Source organism: Aegilops tauschii, chromosome 6 (assembly GCF_002575655.3).
Source record: "Aegilops tauschii subsp. strangulata cultivar AL8/78 chromosome 6, Aet v6.0, whole genome shotgun sequence".
In the NCBI taxonomy this organism is placed as follows: Eukaryota; Viridiplantae; Streptophyta; class Magnoliopsida; order Poales; family Poaceae; genus Aegilops; species Aegilops tauschii.
In genome coordinates this window covers 369,889,795-369,905,596 of record NC_053040.3, presented here as the reverse complement: position 1 = coordinate 369,905,596, position 15,802 = coordinate 369,889,795, and the positions used below count along the sequence as shown (strand labels likewise).

The 15,802-nt window shown below is 42.9% G+C and overlaps 1 protein-coding gene across 1 annotated transcript; it reads left to right on the top strand.

Annotated features, from left to right (window-relative positions):
* Positions 1-12,675: 12,675 nt before the first annotated feature.
* On the top strand, positions 12,676-14,065 carry LOC109762159 (putrescine hydroxycinnamoyltransferase 1). The gene has a single exon (XM_020320979.3). The coding sequence runs from the start codon at positions 12,693-12,695 to the stop codon at positions 14,007-14,009; it is 1,317 nt and encodes a 438-aa protein (XP_020176568.1). The 5' UTR covers positions 12,676-12,692; the 3' UTR covers positions 14,010-14,065.
* The last annotated feature ends 1,737 nt before the right edge of the window (positions 14,066-15,802 follow it).

Sequence of the window (15,802 nt, the reverse complement as noted above, 5' to 3'; positions counted from 1 at the left end):
TCTTTAAGAAGAAGACGGACATGGACGGTAATGTTACCGTCTATGTAGCTCGACTTGTGGCAAAGAGAATTTTCACAAGTTCAAGGAGTTGACTACGATGAGATTTTCTCATCCGTAGCGATGCTTAAGTCCGTCGGAATCATGTTAGCATTAGCTGCATTTATGAAATCTGGCAGATGGATGTCAAAACAAGTTTCCTTACCAGTTTTCATAAGGAAAGGTTGTATGTGATACAACCAGAAGGTTTTTGTCAATCCTGAAAGATGCTAACAAGTGTGCAAAGCTTCAACAATCCTTCTAAGGACTGGAGTAAGCATCTCGGAGTTGGAATGTACGCTTTGATGAGATGATCAAAGTCTTTGGGTTTATACAAAGTTTATGAGAAACTTGTATTTCCAATAAAGTGAGTGGGAGCGCTACAACATTTCTGATAAGTATATGTGAATGACATATTGTTGATCCGAAATGATGTAAAATTTCTGGAAAGCATAAAGGGTTGTTTGAAAGGAGTTTTTCAAAGGAAGACCTGGATAAAGCTGTTTACATATTGGGCATCAAGATCTATAGAGATAGATCAAGACGCCTGATGATACTTTCAAAGAACGCACACCTTGACATGATTTTGAAAGAGTTCAAAATAGATCAGCAAAGAAGGAGTTCTTGGCTATGTTACAAGGTGTGAATATTGAGTAAGACTCAAGACCTGACCACAACAGAAGAGAGAGAAAGGATGAAGGTCGTCCCCTATGCTTTAGACGTAGGCTCTACAGTATGCTATGCTGTGTACCGCACTTGAAGTGTGCCTTGCCATGAGTTGGTCAAGGGGTACAATAGTGATCCGGGAATGGATCACATGACAGCAGTCGAACTTATCCTTAGTGGACTAAGGAATTTTCTCGATTATGGAGGTGAAAAGGAGTTCGTCGTAAAGGGTTACGTCGATGCGAACTTTGACACTAATCCGGATGACTCTGAGTAGTAAACCGGATTCGTATAGTAGAGCAGTTATTTGAAATGGCTCCAAGTAGCGCGTGGTAGCATCCACAAGATGACATAGATATTCGTAAAGCACACACGTATCTGAAAGGTTTAGACCAGTTGACTAATAACCTCTCTCACAAGCATAACATGATCAAACCAGAACTCATTGAGTGGTAATCACATAATGATGTGAACTAGATTGTTGACTCTAGTAAACTCTTTGGATGTTGGTTACATGGTGATGTGACCTGTGAGTGTTAATCACATGGTGATGTGAACTAGATTATTGACTCTAGTGCAAGTGGGAGACTGTTGGAAATATGCCCTAGAGGCAATAATAAATTGGTTATTATTATATTTCCTTGTTCATGATAATCGTTTATTATCCATGCTAGAATTGTATTGATAGGAAACTCAGATACATGTGTGGATACATAGACAACACCATGTCCCTAGTAAGCCTCTAGTTGACTAGCTCGTTGATCAATAGATGGTTACAGTTTCCTGACCATGGACATTGGATGTCGTTGATAACGGGATCACATCATTAGGAGAATGATGTGATGGACAAGACCCAATCCTAAGCCTAGCACAAGATCGTGTAGTTCGTTTGCTAAGAGCTTTTCTAATGTCAAGTATCATTTCCTTAGACCATGAGATTGTGCAACTCCCGGATACCGTAGGAATGCTTTGGGTGTACCAAACGTCACAACATAACTGGGTGGCTATAAAGGTGCACTACAGGTATCTCCGAAAGTGTCTGTTGGGTTGGCACGAATCGAGACTGGGATTTGTCACTCCGTGTAAATGGAGAGGTATCTCTGGGCCCACTCGGTAGGACATCATCATAATGTGCACAATGTGACCAAGGAGTTGATCACGGGATGATGTGTTACGGAACGAGTAAAGAGACTTGCCGGTAACGAGATTGAACAAGGTATCGGGATACCGACGATCGAATCTCGGGCAAGTAGCATACCGATAGACAAAGGGAATTGAATACGGGATTGATTGAATCCCCAACATCGTGGTTCATCCGATGAGATCATCGTGGAACATGTGGGAGCCAACATGGGTATCCAGATCCCGCTGTTGGTTATTGACCGAAGAACGTCTCGGTCATGTCTGCATGGTTCCCGAACCCGTAGGGTCTACACACTTAAGGTTCGATGACGCTAGGGTTATAGGGAATAGATATACGTGGTTACCGAATGTTGTTCGGAGTCCTGGATGAGATCCCGGACATCACGAGGAGTTCCAGAATGGTCCGGAGGTAAAGATTTATATATAGGAAGTATGGTTTTGGCCACCGGAAGTGTTCCGGACATCACCGGTAGTGTACCGGGACCACCGGAGGGGTCCGGGGGTCCACCGGGAGGGGCCACGGGCCCCGGAGGCATACATGGGCCAAGTGTGAGAAGGGACCAGCCCCTAGGTGGGCTGGGACGCCTCCCCACCAAGGCCCATGTGCCTAGAGGGAAGAGGGGGCAAACCCTAGGGCAGATGGGCCCTAAAGGCCCATGCCTGGTGCGCCTCCCTCTTCCCCCCACTTGGCCGCCACCCCAGATGGGGATTGGGGCTGCCGCCACCCCTAGGGAGGGAACCCTAGGTGGGGGCGCAGCCCTCCCTCTCCCCCTATATATAGTGGAGGCAAAGGGGCAGCCCAACACACGAAGTTCTTCTTCTCTTGGCGCAGCCCTTCCCCTCTTACATGTCCTCCTCCTCTCCCGCAGTGCTTGGCGAAGCCCTGCGGGATTGCCACGCTCCTCCATCACCACCACGCCGTCGTGCTGCTGCTGGATGGAGTCTTCCCCAACCTCTCCCTCTCTCCTTGCTGGATCAAGGCGTGGGAGACGTCACCGGGCTGCACGTGTGTTGAACGCGGAGGCACCGTTCTTCGGTGCTTAGATCGGAATCAACCGCGATCTGAATCGCTACAAGTATGACTCCCTCATCCGCGTTCTTGCAACGCTTCCGCATCGCGATCTACAATGGTATGTAGATGCACTCCCCTTCCCCTCGTTGCTAGATTACTCCATAGATTGATCTTGGTGATGCGTAGAAAATTTTGAATTTCCGCTATGTTCCCCAACATTAAGTTCTTTAATTGCCCAATACGCTTTATGTTCTAACTCAAGAGGTAAATGACATGCTTTTCCATAGACCATTTTATATGGAGACATACCCATAGGATTTTTATAAGTAGTTCTATAAGCCCATAATGCATCACCAAGTTTCTTAGATCAATTCTTTATAGATCAATTAATGGTCTTTTGCAAAATCAATTTTATTTCTCTATTGCTTAATTCAACTTGGCCACTAGACTGAGGATGATAAGGTGATGCAATTCTATGGTTGACATCATATTTAGCAAGAAGTTTACGGAATGCACCATGAATAAAATGTGAACCACCATTAGTCATCAAATATCTAGGGACCCCAAACCTCGGGAAAATAACTTCTTGAAGCATTTTAATAGAAGTACTATGACCAACACTACTAGTTGGAATAGATTCTACCCACTTAGTAACGTAATCAACAACAACTAAAATATGAGTATACCCATTAGAGGAAGGAAAATGTCCCATATAATCAAAACCACATACATCAAAAGGTTCAATAACAAGTGAATAATTCATAGGCATTTCCTGACGTCTACCAATATTACCAATCCTTTGACATTCATCACAAGGAAGGACAAACTACGTGCATCTTTGAAGAGAGTAGACCAACAAAAATCAGATTGTAATATCTTATGTGCAGTTCTGTCTCCAGCGTGGTGCCCTCCGTATGCCTCAGAATGACACTTCCGTAGGATTTGTTCCTATTTATGCTCAGGCACACAACATCTAATAACACCATCTACTCCTTTATATAAATGTGGGTCATCCCAAAAGTAATGTCTTAAATCGGAGAATAACTTTTTCTTTTGTTGGTATGTGAAACTAGGTGGTATATATTTTGCAACAATGTAATTAGCATAATCTGCATACCAAGGATTATTTTGGGAAGCATTTATAACAGCTAATTGCTCCTCAGGATAACTATCATCAATAGGCAGTGGGTCATCAAGAATATTTTCCATCCTAGACAAATTATCTGCTACAGGATTCTCAGCTCCTTTTCTATCAATAATATGCAAGTCTAATTCTTGAAGTAAAAGAACCCACCTAATCAGTCTAGGTTTAGCATCTTTCATTTCCATAAGGTATCTAATAGCAGCATGATCAGTGTGAATAGTAACTTTAGAATCAATGACATAAGGTCTGAATTTATCACATGCAAACACAACTGCTAAAAGTTCTTTCTCGGTAGTAGCATAATTTCTTTGAGCGTTGTCTAGAGTCTTACTAGCATAATGAATGACATTCAATTTCTTATCAACTATTTGACCTAAGACAACACCAATAGCATAGTCACTAGCATATCACATGTAATTTCAAAAGGCAAGTTCCAATCAGGTGGTTGAACAATAGGTGCAGAAATTAAGGCTTTCTTAAGTATTTCAAAGGCTTCTACACAATCATCATCAAAAACAAATGGAACATCCTTTTGAAGGAGATTAATTAGCAGCCTTGAAATCTTAGAGAAATCTTTAATGAAGCTCCTATAAAAACCAGCATGACCAAGGAATCTTCTTATACCTTTAATATCTTTAGGGCATGGCATTTTCTCAATTGCATAAACTTTAGCTTTATCTACTTTAATACCTCGTTCGGAGATTTTATGCGCAAGTACTATACCTTCGTTTACCATGAAGTGACGCTTCTCCCAATTCAAGACAAGATAAGTTTCTTCACATCTCTGCAAAACTCGATCAATGTTGATTGAGCAATCATCAAAAGAAGTCTCGTAAACAGAAAAATCATCCATGAATACCTCAACAATCTTTTTAGAAAAGTTCGAGAATATAGCGGTCATACATCTTTGAAAGTTAGCAGGTGCATTGCATAAACCAAAAGGCATACGTCTATAAGCATAAGTTCCAAAAGGAAAGGTAAAAGTAGTTCTCTTGATCTTCTTTTGACACACGTATTTGAGGAAAACCAAAATATCCATCCAGAAAACAAAAATCTGTATGCTTAGATAATCTCTAACATTTGATCAATAAAAGGCAAGGGATAATGATCTTTTCTAGTAGCTTTGTTTAATTTCCAAAAATTAATTACCATCCTACAACCAGTTGCAATTCTTTGTGGGATAAGTTCGTTTTTATCATTAGGAACAACGATTATATCTCCTTTCTTAGGAACACAATGAGCAAGGCTTACCCATCTACTATCACCTATAGGATAAATTATACCTGCTTCCAGAAGCTTTAATATTTCAGTTCTTACCACATCCTTCATCTTAGGATTCACACGGTGTTGATGATCAATGACGTGTTTAGCATCAGGCTCCATATTAACCAGCTGTGAATGTAAGTAGAGTGATACAAGACAACAGGTACTAACAAGAGCAATGTAGAGTGCAACATAGTTGTGATATCATCTCGTCCATTGAGAATAGTTATTCTTCTTCAAGTAGTTTTCCTACAAGAGATATCAGTAAGGCACATGCAGAAGTGTAGGAGTTCAGATTATGATATGATACCATAGACAGTACCTCACACTTGGGACGAGATCAGTGCATAACAAGATTATTCCAATCAATGTCTTGTAAATGTAGCATAGGAAACTTCCCCAAAATTTTGTTTATAGACTTTCCATCGAAGTGTGGTTTTCGCAGGTAACACTGATACTGCCGCAACGCATATCTGCTCATCGCCTATTTAAAAGAATGGGAATCATTGATGTCCTCAATCAGTAGAAAGCTAGATAATAATTACCATGAATAACATTATTTACACTTAAGTTTGGAGGAAGATGTAAAATTTGTGTTTGTCTTCACTATAATCTTCCCATGATTGGAAAATATGCACATAGTTCCTAACAACAAGGAAATTCTTTTCTTCTAAACTTAAAAGAATTGGAATAGGGTTCCTATCTACTGGATTGGAGCTCTTTACATTTGGAATAGGGTTTTGGACACTGTAGTTGGTGTACCTTTTGCTGGAATGTGGTTTGAGCCTACTTTGTAAATGATAGCGAGAGGACACAGAGAGGTCGTTGCCCGACAACTGGTTTCGTCCTACTTTGGTGGTTGCATGTGCACGCGCGGGAGAAAGCAGATGTGCTGGGCCCTTAGCTAGGTTTGGATTTCCCCTTTTCCTTTTTCCATTTTTGTTTTCTTTCCATTTTGAATTTCAATTTGATTCACAAACCCAAATGCCCCAAATTCATTTAGAAAAAATACAGAAGATCAGATTAATATTTAGGACTTATGGAAAATGATTTCCTGCCAAATAAAATTTATAACCCTATTTGAAATAGTTCCTTTTTGATTTTGAATTGATTCCAGAATAAAATTCCGCCCAATCGTTTTGGGAAAAATAACACAAACTCAAAATCTTATTTGGGACTTAAGAAAAATACTTTTCAGTCCAAATTAAATATTTGAATTGTCACCCTATTTTGGGATACTAACTTCGCTAAATTCTTCTGGTGCAATTTAATTCCCAATTTAACTTTGAGGTTTCAAAATTATTTTAACCCAAAATTAGTTGATACAAGTCACATACATTTTGGTAGCTCAATTTTGGTTTTATAAATAACCCCTAATTAGGGCTGTCAATAATTCCAAAATTATTTTGAGCCATAATTTACTAAAATCAAATAACTCTAAGTCAAAACTAGCTAAGATCAAGCAATCACTAGCAAATTTTGATTTTTTTTAATTAACACTAACTAAAATTTTAACATTCCAGATTTGGGATGGGACAATAATCGTATAGAAAATTTTCCTAAGGAATCAATAGTAATGTATTCCGTAGGAAATGTGAACTAAGATTAACTTAGATAATTAGGTTTTCTGTGCTGGAACAAGCCCACATAGGTTTAAGTCCAAGACATGGTACATGGCTCACATATTTTCTTGATTTATTTTAGGTTCTCCAGCACTATCCTTTCAACGGCATGCATTCACAGGGATGAGTATACGTGCGTGTACATGAGTATCTGCGTTTGTATTGTGTCTCTAAAAAAATCATAGTAGATTTATCATCCAGTACAACCTTTTGAAAAAAAAAACCTATGTTTTTCCAGTGATGCATGTCCCTATTTGTTTCAGCTTTCGGGGGAAAGCTTTGGACTACAAAAAGCTGAAGTGGAAACAAGCAACTTTTTAGACCTCATGTGAAATCACATTCAGGCTATTTCCAGTATATAACAACTCAAATCACGCGTCGCTTCCATGGCTGCGTTGCCAAATAGCTAAGCTTCACCGCAGCAACTTTCTCAGCACAACAGCTTTGCGAGAACATCAAGTTCACAACTGAATTTGTCGGAGCTGCAACACAAACAAACAAGGCATGTAGATTTTGAATGGGTATGACATTTCAATCTGGTGTTTTTCCTTTTATTGATGGAGAAATCTTGTGTTTTTTCTTATTCCTACATTTTTACAATCTTGTGTATCAAAGAGGCCCTTAGAAATTTAGATTGTTTCTTCATAAATAATCTCAGATACTTACATCCAGAACGCTTGCAAGCTCTCTTGCATGATGACCAAAGGGTGTTCTCAGGGGTGGCGTCAGGCGTGACGTTATCTAGCACTCCGTCTATGTCAACCCAAAAAAGGTGTCAAATTCAAAGACAAACACTTAGGGAACCAATAAAATTGTCGTGACATCCCTCGGTTCATGTTTGACAGATTTTTTTTTTCCTTTTTATGGGATCATGTTTGGCAGACATGGTAGGTAGACACATGTGCATCAACATCACCGTCTTTCACATCCTTTGGGATACTCCCGACAACCCGTTCGGTCTAACCACATCGGCACATGACCGGATAACATACAACTGAACCTTGAGAAGTTACGGAAAATCGTTTGTGCCTCTCCATCCCGCGGCCGTGGTCGCTCGGGCTTTGCGGCGCGCGTCTCAGTGCCACTTGTGCTTATCCCTCCGCCCGACGATCAACGCGAGCGCCCGACCTTGCGCTTTGTCCGATGTCCAATCCATATGGTTTTGTACAGTAGCATGTACTTCCTCTATGAACTAATCGGTTTGTCTAGGTCTCAGTCGACTTAGACGTCAAGTGACATCATCCAACAGTAGCCCAGCCCATTTTAGTTTCTTAATAAGTCTGGTATTTTTTTCTACTGTTGCTGGGCCGGCCGTGTTATTGCAGCCTAATGCCTTCATTTTCCCGGTTGTTGTGTGCTTTTGGGCCAGCGATTTTTGACTCTATCGAGAGTTTTTGTTGATGCTGCTCGTTCTGGCACACAGGCCAGGCCAGTAGTTAAAAAAATTGTATTTTTACGGGGAGGGCTAGTAGTAACCTTAGATGTCTCAAAAACAAGTAGTAACCTTAGCCGTTTGCATGATTTTCCTACCATCCTGCCTATTATTGTTTTTCGTTTGGTTTTTCTGTTTTTGCTTTTGTTTGTTAAATGTTTATTTCCTTTGAAAAATCAGTTATTGGTTCACCGTAAAAAAGAAATGAAAGCTTTGTTTACATTTATAGTAATATTTTGGAAAAAAAAAGTGCTTGTTTATTTTTAAAATTATTCATCATGTGTTGAAACAGATATTCTTAAAAAACATCATGTATATTAAAAAAAAAGTTCACGGTGTGTTTACAAAAATAGAAAATAACTAAAAATACAACAACAAAATAAAATAAAATATGATAATAATAGTAGTAGTGATAATAATAATAATAGTAGTAGTAGTAGTGATAATAATAATAATAATAATAATAACACCACAAAAGTTGCACTTTGAAAGACATGTAGTTGTAGTCGCGGCGACATTGTGTCTAGTGAACGATATGCAACTGTCCCCCTCCTAACAAAAACATCACTGAGTTGCAGTCACGTTGAAGACATGCAATTGCAGTAGGGAGTGACACTTGGAGTGGTGTGTTTAATGACAGACATGAAAATAAAAGAAGTTCCACACCAATAGTAGACATGTAATTACGCGCGGTTTAATTTACAAGCAATTGTGTGTGATCGATGTATGTGCAAATAGGTGGTAATATTTTTGAAAAAATAAAAACTAATAGAAAACGGAAAAAGGGGAAAAGAAAAAAGAAAATGGGAGCAAAGCTGAGGAACAATCCAGCGCGAATGCAACACAAAGCAATGGCAAAAAGAACAAAAAACAAACAAAAATGCATGCTTGAACGCCTGCCCAGCCCACAAAAGCAACACTCGTACACCACAAAAAAGGCCCGACGAAAAAAAGAGAAAACAGGCGACACTTGCAGTTGCATGCCTAGTGTCAAGCATGCAACTGTGCCCCCTCTCCTGCCGCCCTATGGGGAAATGAAGGTCAGATGCAATCGGATGGTTAGAGATTAAGTTGCAGTTGGGGGCGATGCTTCCAGTTGCGTACCTAGTGTCAAACATGCAACTGGCCTCTCTCCCGCCACCCTACAACGTAAAAAAGGTTAGCTGCAGTCGGATGGGTAGACATGCAATTGCAGTCGAGGGTGATACTTGCAATTGTATGTCAAGTGTTAGACATGCAACTTCCCCTACCTCTCTCGACGCCCTCCAATAAAACAAAAGTTCAGTTACAGTAGGGGGCGACACTTGCAATTGCATGCCTAGTGGCCGACATGCAACTACCCCCCTCTTCCACCGCCAGCTGACAAAACAAAGGCCGGTTGCAGTTGGATTGGTAGACATGCAATTGCAGTCGGGTACGACGCTTGCAGTTGCAAGCATAGTGTTAAACATGCAAATGCCCCCTCTCCCGTCATCATCTGGCATAATAAAAAAGTCAGTTGCAGTCGGGTGGGTAGACATGCAGTTGCAGTCGAGGGAGATGCTTGCAGTTGCATGCCTAGTGTCGGACATGCAACTCCCCCTCCCCTCTCCTACTGCTCACCGAGAAAACAAAAAGGATAGTTACAGTCGGGTGGGTAGACATGTAGTTGTAGTCGAGGGTGACACTTGAAGTTGCATGCCTAGTGTCAGACATGCAACTCCCCCCTCTCCGACTGCTCACCGAGAAAACAAAAGGATAGTTACATTCGGGTGGGTAGACATGCAGTTGCAGTCGAGGGAGACACTTGCAGTTGCATGCGTAGCGTCAGACATGCAATTGCCCCCTCTCCCACGACCTACCAACAAAACAAAAGGTCAGTTGCAGACGTTTGGGTAGACATGCAGTTACATTCAAGGCGACACTTTAGTTGCATGCCTAGTGTCAGACATGCAATTGCCCCCTCTCCCGCCTCTCTTCGATGAAACAAAAGTCAGTTGCAGCTAGGTGGGTAGACATGCAATTGCAGTTGGTGGTGATGCTTGCAGTTGCGTGCCTAGTGTCAGACATGCAACTACCCCTCCTTTCCCGTCGTCCTCCGACATAACAAAAAGGTTAGTTGCGGCTGGGTGGGTAGACATGCATTTGCAGTTGCATGCCTAGTCTCAAACATGCAACTACCCCCTCTCCCGCCCACTAGCAAAACAATGGTCAGTTTTAGTTACCGCTAAAAGTTATTGAGTTACCGTTGTGATTTTAAATTCCTCCCATACATAGATGCCAACCGCTACCCATGTTCTTGATCTTGCAACGATTCAAGCAAACTTCACATACCATCGCGTGAGCGAATAAAAAACAAACAACATAAAGATGTTAACAAGGATACGAAAATGACATGTTTTATGACCAGACAAGCAAACAACGGTTTCTTAACTAGGATATGAAAAACCAAACATATATGCATAGATGATCTAAAAAAACAATTACTAACAAAAATATGCATAAAGTGGATATATTTTTTCCGTTTAAGTGAATATATTAACAGGATGTGGTCACAAAAATTGAAAATGAACATATTCGGTTGACTAACAAACAAATTCTGCTGTTGTTAAAAAAGAAACATTTCAAAAACTAGACAGAAAAACAAACATACATGCATACCTCTGGAATGTCTAGAAAACTAACAGAAACTCTACATTGACTGACAACAAATTCTGTTGCATTTAAAACAAAGAAACATTTCTACTTGAAACTACTACAAGCTCTGCTTGAAAATACTAGACCACCCAGCCTAAAATTTTTTTTGGGGGGGGGGGGGCGTCTCTGCTTGAAAATACTAGAAACTCTTCTTGAAATAAAATCTGTACTTGATCCATACTACTAGAATTTAGAAGAAAAAAATCCCACCCAAATATATAGTATAGCAAAAAACACAAAAAGGGGAAACACATGGGGATATTCTCTCTGCTTGAAAAAAAGTATAGCAAGAAAGGACACACGTGGAGATATCCTCTGCTAAGAAAGGGGAAATAGAAATAAAACTCACCAATCTATGTTGATCCAAAATATATTCTGACTACTGGTAAAAAAAGAAACTATTAATCTGCACTTTGTCCAAACTACTGGAACAAACAAATCCCCCTCGAATGGGAAAAATGAAGATAACTACTAATCTCTACTTAAAACAACTTACTGGAACCAACAAACAGAAGAAATCGAAGGAACACCTACTCTCAGATCTACAGTACGACAGCTAAAAAAAGAAATAAGAGGAACGCCTAACCAGCTCAGCGAACAGCCCAACGAGAAAACCTCCCATGTCCCCCGACACAAAGAAGCCCGACAAACAAACAAACAAACAAACAGGCTGGACACACGTGTTACACAAGCTGAAACAAGATAACCCACTTACAGCGCGAATCTTGAAGCAAATAAAGATCTGACGGATGGCGCGTCGACTGAGACTTCACTAAATCTCAGTCGATTGAGATTTAGCGAGTCTGTTAAAATAATGGAAGCTAAAAGGACAAAAAATAAACTAAAATGGGACAATAAAAATAATAACAAAAGAAAGAAAAATGGGAAAAGAAAAGACCTACAAATGATAGATAAAATGAAAAAGGAAGGAAAATGAAGAAAAAGAAAAGACGAAGAACGAGAAAACAACAGCCTAAAAACACTCATTGAGATGTGACCTAAAAATAAATAAAAATGAGAAAGACATCACGTAAAAACAGAATAGGCCCAAACAACGGAACACACAGATAAACAGAGAACCGGGCTGGACGCTCTCCTTAGCAGGCTGAAAACGAGACAACTAACTCTCCAACACGAATCTTAAAGCAAGTAATAATCATACGGCTGACATGTCGACTGAGACTTCGCGGAGTCTCAGTCGACTGAGATTTAGCGTCATAAGAACATTTACATTACTACTCCCTCCGTCTCAAAATAGATGACTCAACTTTATACTAATTTTAATACAAGTTAATACAAAATTGGGTCATCTATTTTGAAACGGAGGGAGAACTTACATTTTTAGCTAAACCTGCATTACTTGAGATGGTCACAGATGGCATGTTGCCTTTTTCGATCTAGATAAAGAATAAAAATAGGATGGAGGCTATGTAATGCAACTAGTCCCCACATGTGGTAAGCTATCTGTAAAATATAGAATAAAAAAAATCGCTGTCACGCTTCCCGCGCGAGAGAAAGAACGTTCGTAGTTGATGAGGTCCTCTAGACACGTGGTCCATCCGCTATCAGAGATGTGATTCTGTCAAACTGGCGGCCGTGGCGGGCTGCATGCATGCACCTTCGTCTTCTCTTCTGTACGAGTATTTATTTATGCTTTGGCGGATCAAGTGCACCCGCACAGAACGAAACAACACCAATATGTACTCGGGATCGGCACTACGGGTGGTAGAGTCTTGCCTCGTCACGCCCAGCGATGAGACGCCGCGGGAAGGGCTCTGGCTCTCCGCGCTGGACCTGGTGCTGGCTAACAGAGGCCACACCCCTCTCGTCCACGTCTACAGCGCCAGCGACGACGCCGCCGCCGACGGCTTCTTCAACGTGGCCAAGCTCAAGAAGTCCATGGCCAAGGCGCTGGTGCCCTTCTACCCTCTCGCCGGCCGCCTCGGTGCGGATCGTGACGGCCGCATCCAGATCGACTGCAACGGGGAGGGCGCGCTCTTCGTGGTAGCCCGTTCTGATCGCACCGTCGAGGACTTCAGCGGCCCCACGCCGTCGTCGGAGCTGACGAAGCTGTTCTGTCCTCGCGTTCAGCCGTCGTCCATCATGTTGGCCGCGCAGGTCACCTTCTTGAAGTGCGGCGGTGTGGTCTTAGGGACAGCGGTGCACCACGCCGCCGTGGACGGCTCCAGCGCGTTCCATTTCATTGGGACGTGGGCAAGGTACTGCAGGGACGGCCAGGGCGCCGTGATCGAGCTCCCGTGCCACGACCGCGCCCTCCTCCGCGCGCGCTCCCCGCCCGCCATCCACCCCGAAACCGTCTCCATGTTCTGCAGCAAGCTAAGCATGCACGAGCACGAGTCGTCCGTCCTCGCGACCAAGGTCATCACCATCTCCGGTGACCAGCTATACGCCCTCAAGCGCCACTGCGGCGGCGCTAGCACATTCTGCGCCGTGAGCGCCCTCGTGTGGCAGTGCGTATGCATCGCCCGCCAGCTGGACCCGGATGCCACAACGCGCATGAACTTCCCGGTGGACATCAGGCATCGCCTGAAGCCGCGCCTCCCTGGTCGCTACTTCGGCAACGGGGTCGTGAACGTGTTCGCCACCGCCGCGGTGAAGGACGTCGTATCGGAGACGCTGGCCTCCGTCGCGAGCAGGGTGAAGGCCACGACGGAGCAGCTCGACGACGAGCTACTGAGGTCGGCTGTGGACTACTTCGAGACGGAGGCGGCGAAGGGCGGGCGGCCGGAGGACAGGGGAAACCTGCCGGAGACGGAGCTGCGGATGAACAGTTGGTTCCATCTGCCCATATATGACGCGAACTTCGGGTGGGGGAAGCCGCGGGTGATGACGCGGGCGGAGACTGCGCGCGGCGGCTGGGTGTACGTGATGGCTGGCTGCGGCGATGGCAACGCGCGCGTACTTATCTCCTTGGAGGCGGCGACTCTCAAGAGGTTCGAGCGTGCGCTTGCTGTATGCCGAGTTCAAACCGGCATCGTACATACGAGGCTGTGATCATATATTCATATATGCTTGCACGTGATTAAATCAATCAATTGTCTTCGTCGATTTCATTCTAGCATGCGGTAATTTTATTTTACTCTCTTCGATACATATTACTTGTCGTATGTGGATCGGAGTAGTAGTTTTGTCTGTTTTGTTTCATAAGTGTACAATATCAAGTGGTCAGCTTAGTAAACCATCAACAAAAAATTACAAAAAGAAAGTGTACAAGACTACAAGTCCTCGAAGATGTAGTTAGTATTTTTTTGTAGAGAGAGGAGATGTAGTACTTAGTTTCTTTAAGCACGTGTGTGATTGAACTAGAGATATGTGTATTTATGGCCGTGCTACGCCTCGGCCGGTTGATGCGCTAGAAAGATTGACCGCCTCCTAGATTGTCGGAGGGAACAGGAGATAATCGTCAGATCTTGCAACAAGCCCACTGTTGAGCTCGTCGCTCTACAACAACGGCCTTGATGTAATCTTTCTTTCCTTTTTCTCTCCTTGCTTGTTGGGCTTGGTCTTCTACAACGAGAGTCTTGTTGCAAAAATCTTTTTCGAACCATTTTCCTTTGCAATAAAGGTCATATTGCAGAATTCTTTTGCAACAAAGGTCGTGTTGCTGAAACTTTTGCAACAGAGGTCCTATTGTAGAATATTTTTTGCAACAAAGCCCGCGGCGTGAAGGGATGGTGCCAGCGGCTGCAAGAGCTTGAGGTGGTGGTGGCCATGGCCGGCGACGGACGAGGTGGGTGTTGGCATCGGATGGCAGCCGCTCATGTTTCAGGTGCATCGCCTGTCATCGTGGTGGTGCCGCTCGCATCATAGGTGCTCGGGCGCGTCACTCACGGCCATGGGACAGATCACAAGCAATGGCCCGAGAGCGTTACCGGTCGTTGTGGTGGTGCCGCTCACAGCTTCGGTGCTCTAGGCGCGCCGATCACCGCCGTTATCTTGAGTGGTGGCTGGACTTGGGAAGTCCGCTAACACTTGCAAGCAAGTTTGCAGCAGTTGGACATATCACAGCCGGTGGCCCACACGCTTGCAAAAAAATGGGGAAGAAAAGAGTAGAGGGAGAGATCAGTGAAGAGATGATATTGGGAAGGTAGAGGTGGGTGGACCCCACCGGGGACACGTGTTGTTCAGGGGAGGCGGGCGACGCGTTGGAGTTTTCTGCCGGCTAAACCGAAGCTTTTCCGATTTTCTATCTGCTAGCTTTCGTGGCTCAACGGAATATTTATGTCAACTAGAACAATGTCCGTGCGTTGCAACGGGATATAAATATTCTAATACGTTACCTTCTGATTTATCTGTCAATAATAATGTGATTGTGTAATAAATGTTCATCAAATTATTCCCGTGAATTACCTTGTATTTTGATTAGAAGTTTGGTAAGTAAATTAAAATGGAATTGGTTCAAAAGGTAAGTAAATTAAGGTGATTGATTATCATATACATGGAAGGTTGGATAAAGAGGTGGTGGAAAGAAAGGTGAAATAAGAACCTTACGTTCTTTTTAGGTAGTAGAGATAACAGACACATTTTTTCATCCTTCATGGCTAGCTTTATTTCATGTCAGATAAGAATACATCATTAGTAAACTGTTAACAGGTCTTGCTACCTGGCGATGTTCACCGGTTCCATGCGAGCACCTCATTGGCAACTTACTTGGAAGAGTTTGGGCCCGTTGTGCATCCACTTATTCATTTGGCTGGTGATTCTGTTAGGAAACGTAGCATGCAATTTAAAAAAAATTCCTACACTCACGCAAGATTTATCTAGGAGATGCATAGCAACGAGAGGGG